Below are 20641 nucleotides of genomic sequence, written 5' to 3' on the forward strand. Positions count from 1 at the left end.
TGCACTTCATCATCTGGGATCTCCAACCCCACTATACCTTCAGTGCTCTCTGAGACCTGCACTGAGAGGATCGAAGGTGTAGAATTAGGTGTGTCACAGCCAATTACTTATGGGCAATCTGCTATTGGTACACCAATGTGAGATTGTACCAGGCAAATTTCCCTGCCCCAGCTGCTGCAATGCAGAAAGAAGTTCGCTCCCAGCCATCCACATGCCCAGCGGTTGAATGCTAGCTTGGCAAAATTGCTAACACTTCAACTGCTATCTTTTCAGATGGTAGACTCTGCCTCCTTCTGTGAGTTTGTGGAATGTGCAGTTTCTCAGTGGCAAGTTCCCAGACGCCACTTTTTCTCATGGAAGGCGATTCTGGCTCTCTACCGGCATGTGGAAGGCAATGTCTTGGCCTCGCTGGACAGGGCGGTCAGCGGTAAGGTGCATATTTCTGCTGACTCATGGTCCAGCAGGCATGGACAGGGACATTACCTAAGTTTCATGGCGCATTGGGTAACTCTGCTGGCAGCTGGGAAGGATGCAGGACAAGGTGCAGTAGTGTTGGAGGTTGTTCCGCCACCACGCCTCCAAAATGCTACTATTGGTGATTCTGACACACCTCTCTCCTCCACCCCCTCCTCTTCTTCTTCCTCCATGGCCTCTTCCTGTGTTTTGTCCTCAGAATCAGCGGTGCTCCGTAGGCGTTCAAGGGGCAATGCAAGTACGCAAGCCAAAAGATGCCATGAGGTGCTTGAGCTGGTGTGCTTGGGGGACAGGAGCCACACTGGAGCAGAGGTTCTGTCAGCTCTGCAGGGGCAGGTTCAGAGGTGGTTGACGCCAGGCCAGCTTAAGCCAGGAATGGTGGTTTGCAACAATGGCACCAACCTCCTCTCCGCCCTCCGACAGGGACAACTGACCCATGTGCCTTGTTTGGCTCACATCCTTAACTTGGTGGTGCAGCGGTTCTTTGGCAGGTACCCAGGCTTACAGGATGTCCTGAGGCAGGCCAGGAAAGTCTGTGTGCATTTCTGCCGGTCGTATAATGCCAGTGCTCGGTTGGCTGACCTCCAAAAGGAATTTAACCTGCCCAAGAACTGCCTAATCTGTGACATGCCCACCAGGTGGAAATCAACGTTGGCCATGCTGCAGCGGCTGCACATGCAGCAGAGGGCCATCAATGAGTACCTGTGCGACTATGGCACCAGGACAGGGTCAGGGGAGCTTGTTTTTTTTCCCCAAGCCAGTGGGCCATGATCAGGGATGCATGCACTGTCCTGTCACCATTTGAGGAGGCCACGAGGATGGTGAGCAGTGACAGTGCATGCATCAGTGACACTGTCCCCCTTGTCCACCTGTTGGAGTACACACTGCGTGGAATAATGGACAGGGCACTTGAGGCAGAACAGAGGCAGGAAGAGGAGGACTTCCTTAGCTCTCAAGGCCCCCTTTATCCAGACATTGTTCCTGCATGCCCTCCGATCACACAGGAAGAGGACGAGGAGGAGGAGGATTGTGTCAGCATGGAGGTGGAGCCTGGCACTCAGCATCAGCAGCAGTCTTTAAAGGATCATTTACAGTCCCAAGAAACCCATGGACTTGTACGTGACTGGGAGGAGGTGGCTGCGGATCATGTCGTCCTTAGTGACCCAGAGGACTCCAGACCAAATGCCTCAGCAAACCTACGCTGCATGGCCTCCCTGATCCTGCAAAGCCTGCGGAAGGATCCTCGTGTTTGTGGTATCAAGGAGAGGGTTTGTTACTGACTGGCAACCCTCCTTGATCCACGTTACAAGGGTAAGGTTGCGGACCTTATCTTGCCATCACGGAGGGAGCAGAGGATGAAACATCTTCGGGAGGCCTTGCAGAAAGGTCTGTGCAACGCGTTCCCAGAGACTGGGAGGTTACTCCTGTTCCTGGACAACATGTTTCTGAGGCTTCAGTCAGTCAAAGAAGGAGCGGTGGAGAAGGTGACCGTCTGACCGATGCGTTCAGACAATTTTTTAGTCCGCAGCCCCAAGGTATGATCGGTTCCAGCAACCATCGCCAGCATCTGTTTTACATGGTGCAGGAATACCTAGGGGCAAGATCCGAAAATCCTCTGGGTTACTGGGTCTTGAGGATGGATCACTGGCCAGAGTTTGCACAGTATGCAATTGAGCTACTGGCCTGTCCTGCATCCAGCGTTCTTTCGGAACGCACATTCAGTGCTGCTGGAGGCTTTGTAACCAATCACAGGGTGTGCCTGTCCACCGACTCGGTCGATCGACTGACCTTCATAAAAATGAATCAGTCTTGGATTACCACCAGATACCAAGTATCTGATGCTGATGTAACCGAATAATTTTTTTTGAAATATCAGATTCCTTCAAGACTCCCTATGCTGATGCTGAGTGACTATCCTGTTATGCTGAGTGACTATCCTCTTCCTCCTCAATGATCATGCTGATAGCTTGTAAGAATATTTTTGGTTCTGGGCACCACCACCAGTGGCTAAGGCCCAATTTTTCTGCCCCTGTTTGACAGGGGCATGTATTTACAATTTTTGATGCAATACTTTGCAGCAGGGCTCATTCCTGCGCTCCAACTAGAGTATCTCTAAGGGATTGCAGTGTTGTGGCACCAGCACCAGTGCCTAAGGCCCAATTTTTTAGCCCCTGTTTAACAGGGGTGTTTAATTACAATTTTTGATGCAATACTTTGCAGCAGGGCTCGTTCTTGCGCTCCAACTAGAGTATCTGTGAGGGGTTGCAGTGTTGTGGCACCAGTGCCTAAGGCCCAATTTTTCAGCCCCTGTTTAACAGGGGTGTGTAATTACAATTTTTGATGGAATACTTTGCAGCAGGGCTAGTTCCTGCACTCCAACTAGAGTATCTGTGAGGGGTTGCAGTGTTGTGGCACCAGCACCAGTGCCTAAGGCCCAATTTTTCAGCCCCTGTTTAACAGGGGCGTGTAATTACAATTTTTGATGCAATACTTTGCAGCAAGGCTCGTTCCTGCTCTCCAACTAGAGTATTTGTGAGGGGTTGCAGTGTTGTGGCACCAGTGCCTAAGGCCCAATTTTTCTGCCCCTGTTCAACAGGGACATGTAATTACAATTCTTGATCTAATATTTCACAGCAGAGCCCGTTTCTGCACCCACCAAGAGTAACTGTGAGGACTTACAGTGTTGTGGCACCAGCACCACCACTACCATCACTAATTGATCTAATATTTCACAGCAGGGCCCTGTGAGGACTTACAGTGTTGTGGCAACACCAACACCTAAGGCCCCAATTTCTGCAGAGTATATAGGGCAGGCCCCTACTTTCAAACATCCAACTTAAAAACGACTCCTACTTGCAAACGGAAGGAGACAGCAGGAAGTGAGATGAAATCTACCCCTAGGAAGGGAAATTCTCTCCTGTAAGAGTTAATATGGGAAAAATGTTTCTCCTTTCCACTGATGCTTTATCACCAATCCTTGTTTCACTAAAAACCCCAAATTTTCAAAAAGCATTTGTCATTGGGACAGAAAGTGAGGTGAAATCTTCTGAAGAGGAGGAAAGACAGCAAAACAAATGTCACAGGGGTGATAACCCTTCCCTATGTTTTCCAAAAAGCTTAAAATAGATTTTTTTGGCTGGAGCTACACTTTAAAAATGTACCCGTTCAAAATTACAAACAGATTCTACTTAACAACAAACCTACAGTCCCTGTCTTGTTTATACTGCCTGTATACTGCTGTTCAGAGGGCCTGGGGCCCCACGCCTTTCCTTATTTTAATTTGGGTGCGGGGTTCCTCTTAATATCCATACAAGACCCAAAGGGCCTGGTAATGGACTGGGGGGTTACCCATGCCGTTTGTCCCACTGATTTTCATCCATATTACCGGGACCCGACATTACATTAAAGCCATAAGCAGTTTTTAAATGACTTTTATTCCTTTAAAAATGTCATTTTGTGCAGGGAAACGTGCGTCACTTTACAGGCATACCATAGACACCCCCCAGGTACGATATTTAAAGGAATATTTCACTTTTTTTTCACTTCAAGCATAATTAAAATCACTACTCCTGAAAAAACAGCCGTTAAAACTTTTTTTTGCATTGATACATGTTCCCTGGGGCAGGACCTGGGTCCCCAAACCCTTTTTAGGACAATACCATGAAAATTAGCCTTTAAAATTAGCACTTGTAGATATGTTGATGTAAGTGTAGATATCTTGTTTGTGTAGGTGTAGATGTAGGTGTACCATAATTGTCTTAGTTTTACAAAAGTTTATAGTTTCTCCACATTCTCTTCTGAGTCTAGGTTTGTGGGCTCATTACTCTCGTCATGTCCCTGTCACCCTGTGTGTCATCTCTCTGACTTCCCTAATCATCATCATCGCTCTGTCCACACAATGTGAGTATTTATTACTAGGATGAAGGACTTCCTGCTGCCTGCTGTTTTTGCTTTTTTACTTTCACTGGGACAGTTGATTATACCATGTTGCCCAAATCAACCGACCAGATAGGAGTTATATTTAATATAACGTAGTTATATTTAATCTAATATCTAACTCACAATGAAGAGGATAGAGCTGAGGTGTTAGCCGTTCTCCATCTCAAATATTATCATCTTTAAAGTAAAGAAACTCAGCACTTCCCTGGATCCGCCCTTTATATATGACCAGTCTTTGCACTGAGCTATTGTGAGGTACACCTGCTTACACACTAATGTCCCCCCACAGTCACACACTATTATTATTATACATTTATATAGCTCTGACCTGTACTGCAGCGCTGTACAGAGAACACTGAGCCAGTCACATCAGTCTTTGTGCCAGACGAGCTTACACTCTAATGTCCCAACATATTATTATACTTGTTCATTGTGTTCCTCACCCCTCCAGTATCTTTAGTGAATCAGCAGTATGATGAAACCTCCATCACATTAGCGATGCTACAGCAGGAACATGAACATCTGAGCTCCAGCCTCACCCACCAGCCTGGGGAAGCCCTCAGACAGACAAATCAGGAGTTGGAAACGAAGCGTGATCAGGTGAGGAGCCAGGAGGAACAGAAGACCACTAGCCAGAATCCAGAGAGCACAATGCAGGAGGAGGTGGAGACGGGGACCTCCATGACCAAATTTGAAGTCAACCTCTGCGATACAAGAGACAAGCTGCAAGAAAAGACAAATAAGCTTACCAGGTAGATTATATCCTTTTCCTGGGCCTTCTAATAAATCAATTTGGTTACCACAAACAGCAGGCATGTTCTGTATGTTAATAAGCTGCACCATGAGCAGGCCTCTTTTTCTTTGCGGGAACGCAGTTTCAGCACCTCCAGCACAGAATGTATGTAATGGCAAGGGGTACTAGAGTGTGCTGGAGGGTCTATTGATGCTGACTACTGGGGGATTTTTGGTTGCTGTGGGATATATTGTTGTGGGGAGGGGTCTAGTGTTGCTGGGGAGGTTTATTGTTGCTGGTAGAGGATCTATTGTTGCTGGGGTGGAGGCTGTTTTTTGTGGTGGCTCTATTGTTGCTGGGGGCATCTGTTGTTGCTGGGTGGATCTATTGTTGCTGGGAGGGTCTATTGTTGTTGGGGGGTCAATTGTTGATGAGGAGGTCTATTGTTGTTGGCTATAGGGGATCTATTTTATTACTTTTCTTGTTACTAGTATCAATTTCTAAACAAATTACTTGGTTCTGTATTCTCTAAAAAGGGCATTACTGGAAGATGGGCAGGGGGTGGAACCAAGGGACAGTGCTTGGAGGTGGGTTGGGGGTGGAGACAAGGGGTGACCTATTCTCTGAGAAAAAGAGCCCTGACCCCAAGTAATATGATCACATTTTCAAAGATGTAATGCATGACTCCTTCTAGGTGTCCACATGGGAATCATAAGGACTCTTCCAGATATGGACTACTATCTGGAAAGGTATGCCTGGGCAGCCTGGGACTAGATAGTTAGAGAAGGACTGTATGAATTTGGAGTGTATTGTTGCAGCATTGTAAGTAAAGTTGTTAAATGTTCAAAAGCCTGGCCTCAAGTTATTGTAAAGGGGTGCCTGGTGGAACATGTCATATTAAAGAACCGGACCTGTACACACATAAGGGGATAAAGAAGAACGTACAGAAAGCCATAACAAAGGAGCTGGTGGAGGGAATGTCCTTGCTATGGGTAACCATGAACTGGTGGGAATGAAATAGCAGCCAGAGAGCAGAGAGTGGTACCAGGCATGGGTGATGGGTCCTCCTGTAGCGAGGGGGTAGATATTCTGACTCCCTCTCTAGTGGTCAGTCTGCCAAGAGCAATCAAGACTGAAGGAAACCCCATGAACCTAGCCACCAGGACACGAGAGTAAATCCAACCTGATATCAGTCAACTCACAGAAAAGAATTGCTGACTTGGCCCTCTTTCCTATGATTTTTTTTCTTTCTGAGACCAGAAAACATTTGAAGAAGATTAATGCGAACAGTCCATCCAAGAAAGAGACCAGTGTCCTTGGTACAATGAGTATACTACAACAGATCCAGAGCAGACTGCATGAGAGCCAGAGAAACACACAAGAGCAGCTGGAGATGCTGAACAACATGGAAGGGAGGCTGAGTGAGCTGGAGGACAACCTAAAAAAACTGGAGTACAAGCTGAGTGAGCAGGAGGAAAAGCAGTGTAACCAGGTGGAGAGTCTGGGTGAGTAGAAAGCAAGGATAAGTGACCTGATAAAGATGCTAAAGGAGCTGAGGGAAAGGCTGAGTGGCTCTGATGAGAGGATGGGTGAGCAGGAGGAGAGGAAGGGTGACCTAGAGCAGAGGCTGGGTGATCAGGAGGTGTGATTGGATGAGAAAAACCAAGAGGAGAGACTGGGACTGGGTGAGCAGGTGGGGAAGCTGGGTGAGCTGGAAGAGAGGTTGGGTAAGCAGGATCGGAGGCTGAGAGACCTAGATAAGAGGTTGAGTAACCAGGAGAAGAGGCTAGGTGATCAGATGGAAATACAAGCTGTCTAGGAGGAAAGGCTGGGTAAGCAGGATGGGGAATAGGAGTTGCATAGAGGATAGGCTGGCTGATTAGGATGAGAGGATGGCAAGGAAAGAGAATGACTGAGCAGGAAGAGAAGCTGGGTGGGCAAGAGGAGAGGCTGGGTGATCAAGATTTAAGACTTGATGACCAGGAGAAGCGGCTGAGTGGCCAGGAGGAGAGGCTGGATAAGCAGGAGGTGAGGCTGGGTAAACAGAAGGAGAGTCTGGGTCACCAGGAGGAGAGGCTGGATAAGCAGGAGGTGAGGCTAGGTAAACAGAAGGAGAGTCTGGGTCACCAGGAGGAGAGGCTGGATAAGCAGGAGGTGAGGCTGGGTAAACAGAAGAAGAGTCTGGGTCACCAGGAGGAGGGGCTGCATAACCAGGAAGTGAGGCTGCATGATTGAGAGAAGAGGATGGATGAGCAAGAGGATAGGTTTAGGAAACAGGAGGAGCAGCTGATTTACAAGGAATAGAGATCAGCTGACCAGAAGGAGAGGCTGGCTAAGCAGGAGGAGAGGCTTAGGGATCAGAAGGAGAGGCATATTGATGAGAAAGAGAGGCTGAATGACCGGGAGGAGAGGCTGAGTAAGTAAAAGGAGAGGCTGGGTGAGTAGGTGGAGAGGCTGCACGATTACAAAGAGAGGCTTAGGGTTCAGGAGGAGAATGATAAGGGAAAGAGCATTACTGAGCAGTCAGAGAGGTTGGGTAAGCATAAGTTAAAGAAAGGAGAGACTGGGTGGCCAGCCGTGATCAGGAGGAGAGGCTGAGGGGCCAAAGAGTTTGACTGACCAGTAGACATGTGCAAATAATTTTGTTTCGAATCGAAATTCGGACAAATCCGAATTCTGAATTACAATAGTAACGAATCTAAACAAATCCTTCGAAATAAGGAAACAAAATTAGTCCGAAATAATGATATTCAAATTTCAAATTTGATTTTAATTTGGAAAGTATTATGAAATGTAAACATGTTGCAATTATTAGATGTGAAAAATTCAGCATCAGCATTCAAATTAGTAAAAAAAAAATTGAATTTGAATGCCAATTCAAATGTTCCGAATTTGGTCAAATTCAATTCGGTCAAAATCGGAAAATTCTAATCTATTAAATTCACACCAGTGGCCAGGTGGATAGGCTAGGTGACCAGGAGGAAAGCCTGGGCTGAGCAGTAGAAAGGGCTGGGTGGAGACCACAATTTCATCCACAAAATCTGTAAATGTTCAGAGTGATGAACATGTTGTTAATTAACAGAAGAAAGACAGGTGGCAAAAAAAAATCATATTACTGTACCTTTTAAACAACAGAAGAAAAGATTTATGGGTATAGCCTTGTCTTCCATGCCAGGCCTGTAGGCAAACGCTTCACCCAAGAGGTGTCTAAAGTGATCAAACAACCATTGCTGAACCACAACGCTGACCTGTGGACAGTACCATCACAGGATAGGGGACCTCATCTAGTGAATTGGTTCCTGTATGATTTCACATACTGACCAGAACCCCCAAACAGGAGCTGATGAGGCCCCCTGAAAGCTCTGACTATGTTCTGGTTCCATGTTGGCCATTTGATTTCTTTAAACATCCATTTGGTATTTTTCAGGTTTCTGTTTTGATGAATTCAGTTTGTAGATGAGACAGCAGAGATAATAACATAATAAGACCATTGAGCGGTTAAGCATGCGGCAATGTGCAGTCATTGAGTTTAGTATCAGTTAATACAGGTGAATGTAATGCGGAATGCTCCCTTATTATTCTCTCTTTCCAGGTGATAATGTGAGCGGGTCAGAGTTGCACTCCAGTAAGTTTTACTTTTAAAAAAAAAAGTAATTCATATTGCCACTGTTAGAATCTGAACCTAATACAGAGCTCTGCCTTCTGCAGGCATCATCTGTCCAGAAGGCTGGAGGCAGATAGACAAGACATGTTACTATTTCTCCAGTGAGAGTAAAGTACGAATCAAGGCGGCCGAGGACTGCACCAGGAAGAAGGCCACCCTGGCCAAAATACAGGAGAGTGACTCCATCCTGAAGGTACAAAAACCAAATGAACCATTATTGGGTAATATCATAAATATCATTACAATGTGATACCAATGAGCTGTTTGTTACAGATTAATGAGTAAGTGAGAAGCCCAAATGGAAGTCAGAATGGTATTTGAAAAACTGTCTTGATTACTAAAAAGAATTTATGAATAGGCAAAGTGACAGGTTATTTTAACCCCCCCCCCCCCAACCCACCCTTCCCCATTTATACTAACCTCCTCCACATTTCTATGCCATGAAATTCCTACACTGGATCTAGAAGTCAAATCCTGTGTAAGATCCATGTCAGAGGGTCACATAGCTTATATAGGGTTGATGGGCCTCCGACACTTCCTCATAAGGGAGTGTTCAATCCTGGAGATTTGAAGCTGGGAGGGCGTATATTCCACAAGGACTGTGAAAGAGCAAAGGAGCAATAGGGTAGACTGGCAAATTTGAGTCTACAAAGGTTGGCAGGAGGCTTTCGGGAGACTCTCTGTCACTGAATGGGCAAAGTGCCAGAATCTTGACTTGTCTACAAGTAATATACATAGCTCAAAGCAATGTTTAAGAGTATGCCTTGATTGGGATATTCTTTAAGTAAAGGTAGTTACCATCATCCATGTTATTGTATAGAAAAGGGAAGCCTGGGGCTACCCCAAGCATGCCCCTGGCAAGCAAATGGAAGAATTTTGGACTATCTCGGTAGCCAAGGATTTAAGGAGGAGGGGTTGAGGGAAGGGGGGGAGGGGATTGCTCTTGCTCAAATCCTTGGGTGCCAAGATAGTCCAAAATTCTTCCATTTCCTTGCCAGGGGCATGCTTTGGGTAGCCCCAGGCTTCCCTTTTCTAGCACAGCAATGTGTCTATGTCCTCCTTCCACTACATCACAACTTCCATAGAGTAGAATCCATAATACCGCACACAGGTGTGTACATACATGAAGCCCCTAGAAAGAAGTTTGACAGATCTGTGTAAATACACTTTAAAAATACATAAGCAAATATGTCTCCATTTCATCCTGGTCACCCCTCAGTGAGAGATACAGTACCTGTAGAATAGACAAACACTGCTTGGAAGGTGGTTAGCCTTCTGCGAGCAATGCCTGTGGGGTGGAAATATACAATGCTGGGAAAGTTCACCCCGATGAATGATGTCTGTGAAATGGACATGGATACTCATTGGAAGTGATGTTTGCTGGATAGAAAAAGGACACTGAGGCGGTGGTCGCCCCTTGGTGAGTGATGTCTGTAGGATGGACATGGACATGTCCATATAAGCCTTTAAAATGAGCACTTTCGATTTTTCATGTTAATGTCCCATAGACTTTAACGGTGTTCCGGCGGCTTTCGAATTTCCCCCGAACACCGCATATTGTTTGGTGTTCACAGAATATCCGAACAACCAAAGTTCGGCCCGAGCATAAGTTCGGGCCGAACTTTGGTTGTTCGGATATTCTGTGGGATTGATATGAGGAGTAGGGATGAGCTTCGTGTTCGAGTCGAACCCATGTTCGACTCGAACATCGGCTGTTCGATCGTTCGCCGAATTGCGAACGTTATGGGCCGTTCGCGCTAAATTCGTGTGGCGCGTCACGGCCCATAATTCACTGCGGCATCGCAGTGCATTGCTGGCTGATGATTGGCCAAGCATGCACTATGACCCGCATGCTTGGCCAATCACAGCGCTGTCAGTAGAGAGAGCTGTAATTGGCCAAAGCCAGGGTGGCTTTGGCCAATTACGGCTCAGGGCATTTAGTACACACCCCACACTATATAAGGCCGCCTGCACGGCGGCCCTGTGTAGTGTGTGTTCCGGTGTGCTGAGAGATAGAGAGAGAGAGAGACAGTGTCATTTGATTTGAGTTAGATAGATTAGGCAGAACAGTCAGTCAGTTAGCTGCACTTACAGTGTATTGTGTATATATATGCATCCCAGGTGTTGCATATATATATATACACTGTATTCAGTTTAGCTAGATCCGTTCCTGTTATCTTCTATCTAGACTATTTACATTTAATGCAGTGCGTCCTGCTCACAGTGTTCAGCTAGATCCGTTCCTGTTATCTTCTAGACTATTTACATTTAGTGCAGTGCGTCCTGCTCACAGTGTTCAGCTAGATCCGTTCCTGCTATTTACATTTAGTGCAGTGCGTCCTGCTCACAGTGTTCAGCTAGATCCGTTCCTGTTAAATTCCTACTGACCGGCAGGCTTGTCTGGTTACAGTATATAAAGCTACCTGAAGAAAATTACAGGTGTTCTATTTGATCCTATTAGTACCACGGTCAGGCAGCTAGACTATTTACATTTAGTACAGTGTGTCCTGCTCACAGTGTTCAGCTAGATCCGTTCCTGTTAAATTCCTACTGACCGGCAGGCTTGTCTGGTTACAGTATATAAAGCTACCTGAAGAAAATTACAGGTGTTCTATTTGATCCTATTAGTACCACGGTCAGGCAGCTAGACTATTTACATTTAGTACAGTGTGTCCTGCTCACAGTGTTCAGCTAGATCCGTTCCTGTTAAATTCCTACTGACCGGCAGGCTTGTCTGGTTACAGTATATAAAGCTACCTGAAGAAAATTACAGGTGTTCTATTTGATCCTATTAGTACCACGGTCAGGCAGCTAGACTATTTACATTTAGTACAGTGCGTCCTGCTCACAGTGTTCAGCTAGATCCGTTCCTGTTATCTTCCTACTGACAGGCAGGCTTGTCTGGTTACAGTATATAAAGCTACTTGAAGAAAATTACAGGTGTTCTATCCCAGCTTAGTGCAGCTACAGGCCATTAGTATGTCTGGAAGGCCAAGAAGGAGAGGCAGACAGTCACAAGCCAATAAGAGAGGGCAAGCAGGCTCTGTGTCTAGTGCTGGTCGTGGAGACGGTGCATCCTCATCAGCACGTGGCCATGGGACACGCTTGGCCTTTTTTTCGGCAGCTGGCCATGTTGAGCCGCAACATGCGGAAGACTTGGTCGAGTGGATGACCAAGCCGTCCTCATCCTCCTCATCCTCTCTCACCCATGCCCAGGGTGCTTTGTCTGGCAAAGCAGCGGCCTCTTCCCTCAGCTCAATGTCATCAGTGACTCCTTCCCTAGCTCCACCATGTCCTCATGAGGATTCCCTCGAACTGTTTGACCACAGTGTTGGGTACATGCTCCAGGAGGATGCCCAGCGTTTGGAAGGCTCTGATGACGATACTGAGCTCGATGAAGGCAGTAACATGAGCGCGGACAGAGGGGGTGCCCAAGAAGGACAGCAATCTGGCAGTCATGCTCCCCCTGCTGCAGCATACTGCCAGGTTTGCTCCAGTGATGAGGAGGGAGGGGATGATGAGGTCACTGACTCAACGTGGGTGCCTGATAGGAGAGAGGAGGAGGAGGAGGAGGAGGAGGAGGAGGAGGAGGAGGAGGAGGAGGCGGCAGCACATCACCAACGAGGCAGGATGCCCTCCAGGGGCCAGCCTAAGGGCAGCACATTGACTGCATCACACCCCAAAGCTCCACATGTGCAGGGCGCTGCAGTCTCTGCGCGTTATTCAAAAAGTTCTTTGGTGTGGGCCTTTTTTGAGACGAGTGCATCAGATCGCACCGCTGCTATTTGCAACATATGTCTCAAGCGTATCTCGCGTGGCCAAAATATCTCCCGCTTGGGTACCACATGCTTGACCAGACATATGTTGACCTGCCATGCAGTTCGTTGGCAAGCGTATCTAAAAGACCCACACCAAAGAACAAAGAGGATCTCTCCTTGCTCCTCATCAGCTGAGATTTCCAACCCCACTAGACCTTCAGTCCTCTCTGAGACCTACAGTGAGAGGAATGAAGGTGTAGAATTAGGTGTGTCACAGCCAAGTACTTGTGGGCAATCTGCTTTTGGTACACCGACGTCAGATTGTACCAGGCAAATTTCCCTGCCCCAGCTGCTGCACCGCCGAAAGAAGTTTGCTCCCAGCCATCCACATGCCCAGCGGTTGAATGCTAGCTTGGCAAAATTGCTAGCACTTCAACTGCTGCCTTTTCAGTTGGTAGACTCTGCCCCCTTCCGTGAGTTTGTGGAATGTGCGGTTCCTCAGTGGCAGGTACCCAAACGCCACTTTTTCTCACGGAAGGCGATTCCGGCTCTCTACCGGCATGTGGAAGGCAATGTCCATGCCTCGCTGGACAGGGCGGTCAGCGGTAAGGTGCATATTACCGCTGACTCATGGTCCAGCAGGCATGGACAGGGACGTTACCTAAGTTTCACGGCACATTGGGTGACTCTGCTGGCAGCTGGGAAGGATGCAGGACAAGGTGCAGTAGTGTTGGAGGTTGTTCCGCCACCACGCCTCCAAAATGCTGATTGTGACACACCTCTCTCCTCCACCCCCTCCTCTTCTTCTTCCTCTATGGCCTCTTCCTCGGAACCAGCGGTGCTCCGTAGGCATTCAAGGGGCTACGCAAGTACGCAGGCCAAAAGATGCCATGCGGTGCTTGAGCTGGTGTGCTTGGGGGACAGGAGCCACACTGGGGCAGAGGTTTTGTCAGCTCTGCAGGGGCAGGTTCAGAGGTGGTTGACGCCACGCCAACTTAAGGCAGGAATGGTGGTTTGCGACAATGGCACCAACCTCCTCTCTGCCCTCCGACAGGGACAAATGACCCATGTGCCCTGTTTGGCTCACGTCCTTAACTTGGTGGTGCAGCGGTTCTTGGGCAGGTACCCGGGCTTACAGGATGTCCTGAGGCAGGCCAGGAAAGTCTGTGTGCATTTCCGCCGGTCATATAATGCCAGTGCTCGGCTGACGGACCTCCAAAAGGAGTTTAACCTGCCCAAGAACCGCCTAATCTGTGACATGCCCACCAGGTGGAACTCAACGTTGGCCATGCTGCAGCGGCTGCACACGCAGCAGAGGGCCATCAATGAGTACCTGTGCGACTATGGCACCAGGACAGGGTCAGGGGAGCTTGGTTTTTTTTCCCCACGTCAGTGGGCCATGATCAGGGATGCATGCACTGTCCTGTCACCATTCGAGGAGGCCACGAGGATGGTGAGCAGTGACAGTGCATGCATCAGTGACACTGTCCCCCTTGTCCACCTGTTGGAGCACACGCTGCGTGGAATAATGGACAGGGCACTTGAGGCAGAACAGAGGCAGGAAGAGGAGGACTTCCTTAGCTCTCAAGGCCCCCTTTATCCAGACAGTGTTCCTGCGTGCCCGCCGATCACACAGGAAGAGGACGAGGAGGAAGAGGAGGAGGAGGAAGATTGTGTCAGTATGGAGGTGGAGCCTGGCACTCAGCATCAGCAGCAGTCTTTAAGGGATCAGTCCCAAGAAACACATGGACTTGTACGTGGCTGGGAGGAGGTGGCTGCGGACCATGTCGTTCTTAGTGACCCAGAGGACTCCGGACCGAATGCCTCAGCAAACCTACGCTGCATGGCCTCCCTGATCCTGCAAAGCCTGCGTAAGGATCCTCGTATTCGTGGTATCAAGGAGAAGGACCAATACTGGCTGGCAACCCTCCTTGATCCACGTTACAAGGGTAAGGTTGCGGACCTTATCTTGCCATCGCAGAGGGAGCAGAGGATGAAACATCTTCGGGAGGCCTTGCAGAAAGGTCTGTGCAACGCGTTCCCAGAGACTGGGAGGTTACAAACTCCTGTTTCTGGACAACGTGTTGCTGAGGCTTCGGTCAGTCAAAGAAGGAGCGGTGGAGAAGGTGGCCGTCTGACCGATGCGTTCAGACAATTTTTTGGTCCGCAGCCCCAAGGTATGATCGGTTCCAGCAACCATCGCCAGCGTCTGTTTTATATGGTGCAGGAATACCTAGGGGCAAGATCAGACTTGGACACCTTTCCCACCGAAAATCCTCTGGGTTACTGGGTCTTGAGGATGGATCACTGGCCAGAGCTTGCACAGTATGCAATTGAGCTACTGGCCTGTCCTGCATCCAGCGTTCTTTCGGAACGCACATTCAGTGCTGCTGGAGGCGTGGTAACCGATCACAGGGTGCGTCTGTCCACCGACTCGGTCGATCGGCTGACCTTCATAAAAATGAATGAGTCTTGGATCACCACCAGCTACCAAGCACCTGATGCTGATGTAACCGAATAATTTTTTTTGAAATCTCAGATCCCTTCAAAGACTGCCTATGCTGATGCTGAGTGACTATCCCTGAGTAATTATCCTCTTCCTCCTCAATCATCACGCTGATAGCTTGTAAGAACATTTTTGGTTCTGGGCGCCACCACCAGTGCCTAAGGCACAATTTTTCAGCCCCTGTTTAACAGGGGCGTGTAATTACAATTTTTGATGTAATACTTTGCAGCAGGGCTCGTTCCTGCATTCCAACTAGAGTGTCTGTGAGGGGTTGCAGTGTTGTGGCACCAGCACCAGTGCCTAGGGCCCAATTTTTCTGCCCCTGTCTAACAGGGGCGTGTAATTACAATTTTTGATGCAATACTTTGCAGCAGGGCTCGTTCCTGCGTTCCAACTAGAGTGTCTGTGAGGGGTTGCAGTGTTGTGGCACCAGCACCAGTGCCTAAGGCCCAATTTTTCTGCCCCTGTCTAACAGGGGCGTGTAATTACAATTTTTGAAGCAATCATTTGCAGCAGGGCTCGTTCCTGCGTTCCAACTAGAGTGTCTGTGAGGGGTTGCAGTGTTGTGGCACCAGCACCAGTGCCTAAGGCCCAATTTTTCTGCCCCTGTCTAACAGGGGCGTGTAATTACAATTTTTGAAGCAATAATTTGCAGCAGGGCTCGTTCCTGCGTTCCAACTAGAGTGTCTGTGAGGGGTTGCAGTGTTGTGGCACCAGCACCAGTGCCTAAGGCCTAATTTTTCAGCTGCTGTTCAACAGGGGCATGTAATTACAATTCTTGATCTAATATTTCACAGCAGGGCCCTGTGAGGGCTTACAGTGTTGTGGCCACAGCAACACCTAAGGCCCAAATTTCTGCTGAGTATATAGGGCAGGACCCTACTTTCAAACATCTAACTTACAAACGACTCCTACTTGCAAACGGAAGGAGACAACAGGAAGTGAGATGAAATCTACCCCTAGGAAGGGAAATTCTCTCCTGTAAGAGTTAATATGGGAAAACAAGTTCTCCTTTCCACTGATGCTTTCCAATCCTTGTTCCACAAAAAAACCCAAATTTTCAAAAAACATTTTTCATTGGGACAAAAAAGTGAGGTGAAATCTTCTGAAGAGGAGGAAAGACAGCAAAACAAATGTCACAGGGGTGATAACCCTTCCCTATGTTTTCCAAAAAGCTTAGAAAAGATTTTTTGGCTGGAGCTAAACACGTTAAAAATGTTCAAAATTACAAACAGATTCTACTTAACAACAAACCTACAGTCCCTGTCTTGTTTGCACCGCCTGTATACTGCTGTTCAGAGTATATAGGGCCTGGTGGCCCCACACCTTTCCTTATTTTAATTTGGGTGCGGGGTTCCCCTTAATATCCATACAAGACCCAAAGGGACTGGTAATGGACTGGGGGGTACCCATGCCGTTTGTCTCACTGATTTTCATCCATATTGCCATGACCCGACATGACATTAAACCCGCAAGCAGTTTTAAATGAGATTTTTTCCTTTAAAAATGACATTTGGTGCAGGGACTGTTCTAAACATGGGAAACACGCGTCACTTTACAGGCATACTATAGACACCCCCCAGGTACGATATTTAAAGGAATATTTCACTTTTTTTTTTTTACTTTAAGCATCATTAAAATCACTGCTCCCGAAAAAACGGCCGTTTTTAAAAGTTTTTTTTGCATTGATACATGTCCCCTGGGGTAGGACCCGGGTCCCCAAACCCTTTTTAGGACAATACCATGCAAATTAGCCTTTAAAATGAGCACTTTTGATTTCGAACGTTCGAGTCCCATAGACGTCAATGGGGTTCTAACGTTCGTGCGAACTTTCGGTCCGTTCGCGGGTTCTGGTGCGAACCGAACCGGGGGGTGTTCGGCTCATCCCTAATGAGGAGGTGATAGCCCTTCAGGGAGTTATGTCTGGGATATGGAAGTGGAGACTGCTGGAAGGACCCCTTGGTAAGCGATGTCTGTGGGATAGACCTGATCAATGCTGGGATGGCCTGTAAGGCCTGGGATGGCCTGTAAGGATTAGGGATGAGCTTCGAGTTCGAGTCGAACTCGTGTTCGACTCGAACATTGGCTGTTCGCAAGTTCACCGAACAGCGAACAATTTGGAGTGTTTGCGGCAAATTCGAATGCCGCGGAACACCCTTTAAAAGTCTATGGGAGAAATCAAAAGTGCTAATTTTAAAGGCTAATATGCAAGTTATTGTCATAAAAAGTGTTACGGGACCCGGGTCCTGCCCCAGGGGACATGGATCAATGCAAAAAAAAGTTTTAAAAACGACTGTTTTTTCAGGAGCAGTGATTTTAATAATGCTTAAAGTCAAACAATAAAAGTGTAATATCCCTTTAAATTTCGTACCTGGGGGATGTCTATAGTATGCCTGTAAAGGGGCGCATGTTTCCTGTGTTTAGAACAGTCTGACAGCAAAATGACATTTTGAAGGAAAAAACTCATTTAAAACTACCCGCGGCTATTGCATTGCCGACAATACACATAGAAGTTCATTGATAAAAACAGCATGGGAATTCCCCAAAGGGGAACCCCGAACCAAAATTATAAAAAAAAAAAATACGTGGGAGTCCCCCTAAATTCCATACCAGGCCCTTCAGGTCTGGTATGGATTTTAAGGGGAACCCCGCGCCAAAAAAAAAAAAAAAATGGCGTGGGGTCCCCCCAAAAATCCATACCAGACCCTTATCCGAGCACGCAACCTGGCAGGCCGCAGGAAAAGAGGGGGGGACGAGAGTGCGCCCCCCCCCCTGAACCGTACCAGGCCACATGCCCTCAACATTGGGAGGATGCTTTGGGGTAGCCCCCCAAAACACCTTGTCCCCATGTTGATGAGGACAAGGGCCTCATCCCCACAACCCTGGCCGGTGGTTGTGGGGGTCTGCGGGCGGGGGGCTTATCGGAATCTGGAAGCCCCCTTTAACAAGGGGACCCGCCAGATCCCGGCCCCCCTGTGTGAAATGGTAAGGGGGTACTTACCCCTACCATTTCACTAAAAAACTGTCAAAAATGTTAAAAATGACAAGAGACAGTTTTTGACAATTCCTTTATTTAAATGCTTCTTCTTTCTTCTATCTTCCTTCATCTTCTGGTTCTTCTGGTTCTTCTGGCTCTTCTGGTTCTTTCTCCGGCGTTCTCCTCCAGCATCTCCTCCGCGGCGTCTTCTATCTTCTTCTCCTCGGGCCGCTCCGCACCCATGGCATGGGGGGGGAGGCTCCCGTTCTTCTCTTCTTCTCTTCTTCTCTTCTTCTCTTCTTCTCTTCTTCTCTATTTTCTTCTCCGGGCCGCTCCGCAACCCATGCTGGCATGGAGGGAGGCTCCCGCTGTGTGACGGCGCTCCTCGTCTGACAGTTCTTAAATAACCGGGTGGGCGGGGCCACCCGGTGACCCCGCCCCCCTCTGACGCACGGGATATGACGGGACTTCCCTGTCTCATTCCCCGTGACGTCACAGGGAAGTCCCGTCAAGTCACCGTGCGTCAGAGGGGGGCGGGGTCACCGGGTGGCCCCGCCCCCCATTATTTAAGAACTGTCAGAAGAGGAGCGCCGTCACACAGCGGGAGCCTCCCTTCATGCCAGCATGGATTGCGGAGCGGCCCGGAGAAGAAAATGAAGAAGAGAAGAAGAGAAGAAAAGAAGAAGAGAAGAGCGGGAGCCTCCCCCCCATGCCATGGGTGCGGAGCGGCCCGAGGAGAAGAAGATAGAAGACGCCGCGGAGGAGATGCTGGACGAGAACGCCGGAGGAAGAACCAGAAGAGCCAGAAGAACCAGAAGATGAAGGAAGATAGAAGAAAGAAAAGGCATTTAAATAAAGGAATTGTCAAAAACTGTCTCTTGTCATTTTTAACATTTTTAACAGTTTTTTTAGTGAAATGGTAGGGGTAAGTACCCCCTTACCATTTCACACGGGGGGGGGCCGGGATCTGGGGGTCCCCTTGTTAAAGGGGGCTTCCAGATTCCGATAAGCCCCCCGCCAGCAGACCCCCACAACCACCGGCCAGGGTTGTGGGGATGAGGCCCTTGTCCTCATCAACATGGGGACAAGGTGTTTTGGGGGGCTACCCCAAAGCACCCTCCCAATGTTGAGGGCATGTGGCCTGGTACGGTTCAGGAGGGGGGGGCCACACTCTCGTCCCCCCCTCTTTTCCTGAGGCCAGCCAGGTTGCGTGCTCGGATAAGGGTCTGGTATGGATTTTTAGGGGGACCCCACGCCGTTTTTTTTTTTTTTTTTGGCGAGGGGTTCCCCTTAAAATCCATGCCAGACTTGAAGGGTCTGGTATGGAATTTAGGGAGAACCCCACGTCATTTTTTTTTTTTAATTTTGGCCGGGGTTCCCCTTAATATCTATACCAGACCTGAAGGGCCTGGTATGGAATTTAGGAGGACTCCCACGTCATTTTTTTTTTTTTAATTTTGGTTCGGGGTTCCCATGCCGTTCCCATGCCGTTTTTATCAATGAACTTCTATGTGTATTGTCGGCAATGCAGTATCCGCGGGTAGTTTTAAATGAGTTTTTTCCTTCAAAATGTCATTTTGCTGTCAGACTGTTCTAAACACAGGAAACATGCGCCCCTTTACAGGCATACTATAGACACCCCCCAGGTACGAAATTTAAAGGGATATTACACTTTTATTGTTTGACTTTAAGCATTATTAAAATCACTGCTCCTGAAAAAACGTCCGTTTTTAAAACTTTTTTTGCATTGATCCATGTCCCCTGGGGCAGGACCCAGGTCCCCAAACACTTTTTATGACAATAACTTGCATATTAGCCTTTAAAATTAGCATAGACTTTAACGGTGTTCGCGCGTTCGAACGAACTTTTTTCCTGTTCGCATGTTCTGATGCGAACCGAACAGGGGGGTGTTCGGCTCATCCCTAGTAAGGATGAAGGAAATTGCCAGCTGTAATGTAAACAATAATTTCCTAATTTAATGCTTAACAGAACAGCAAAAGAGAAATGCTTTTAGAGAATTCTTGTAATCTAAGGGTGAGGTGAGAAATGAAAGTCCTTCGGTATTTTATTCACTTTCAACTTTGATCTGAGAAGTTTGTTAATGCAAAGTGAAAAGATTTTACAGAATTTTCTGCACTTTCTTGCAGCCATGTTTCTGCCTTTATAGTATCCTTTATTAGGCCTCATACATGCCGAGCTTTATCGCCTGTACATTAGACTCAAGCATTTTCATGCAGGTCAAAGGCACAGGTGCACTATTCAGCTGTGTTGTTGGTGACCTCTACAGCTCTATGTGAGGCTGGAAGCTGCTGTGGCTGGATGTGGCTAGATAGGTCACCAAGTGGTGGTAACGTATAGGGCAGTATGCACCCAGGGATGAAGGCCCACAAAGCAAGCAGTCTGCATTTTGGACATTTGTCCCTGGGTGCATACTGCCCTAAATGTTAGCAACACTTGGTGCACCATCCAAGATTCAGCCTCTCATAGAGGTGCCTTCCACCTGCATGAAAACTTAGGAGTCTCATGCACTGGGGCTACATGCTCAGTGTCCATGAGTCCTTACGTGCTTGAGGAATATGTTTAGAATTCA

General features: G+C 47.9%; 1 protein-coding gene across 1 annotated transcript in view; it reads left to right on the plus strand.

Moving 5' to 3' along the window:
* LOC141127012 (uncharacterized) overlaps positions 1-20641 on the plus strand; it is a 49412-nt gene that overhangs the window by 20421 nt on the left and 8350 nt on the right. The window contains exons 3-7 of the mRNA XM_073613138.1: positions 4282-4374; positions 4865-5165; positions 6407-6651; positions 8739-8771; positions 8855-9003. Of these exons, the coding sequence (XP_073469239.1) occupies positions 4282-4374; positions 4865-5165; positions 6407-6651; positions 8739-8771; positions 8855-9003 (821 nt within the window). The remainder of the gene's footprint in view (positions 1-4281; positions 4375-4864; positions 5166-6406; positions 6652-8738; positions 8772-8854; positions 9004-20641) is intronic.

This window comes from Aquarana catesbeiana, linkage group LG01 (genome assembly GCF_042186555.1).
Source record: "Aquarana catesbeiana isolate 2022-GZ linkage group LG01, ASM4218655v1, whole genome shotgun sequence".
In the NCBI taxonomy this organism is placed as follows: domain Eukaryota; kingdom Metazoa; phylum Chordata; class Amphibia; order Anura; family Ranidae; genus Aquarana; species Aquarana catesbeiana.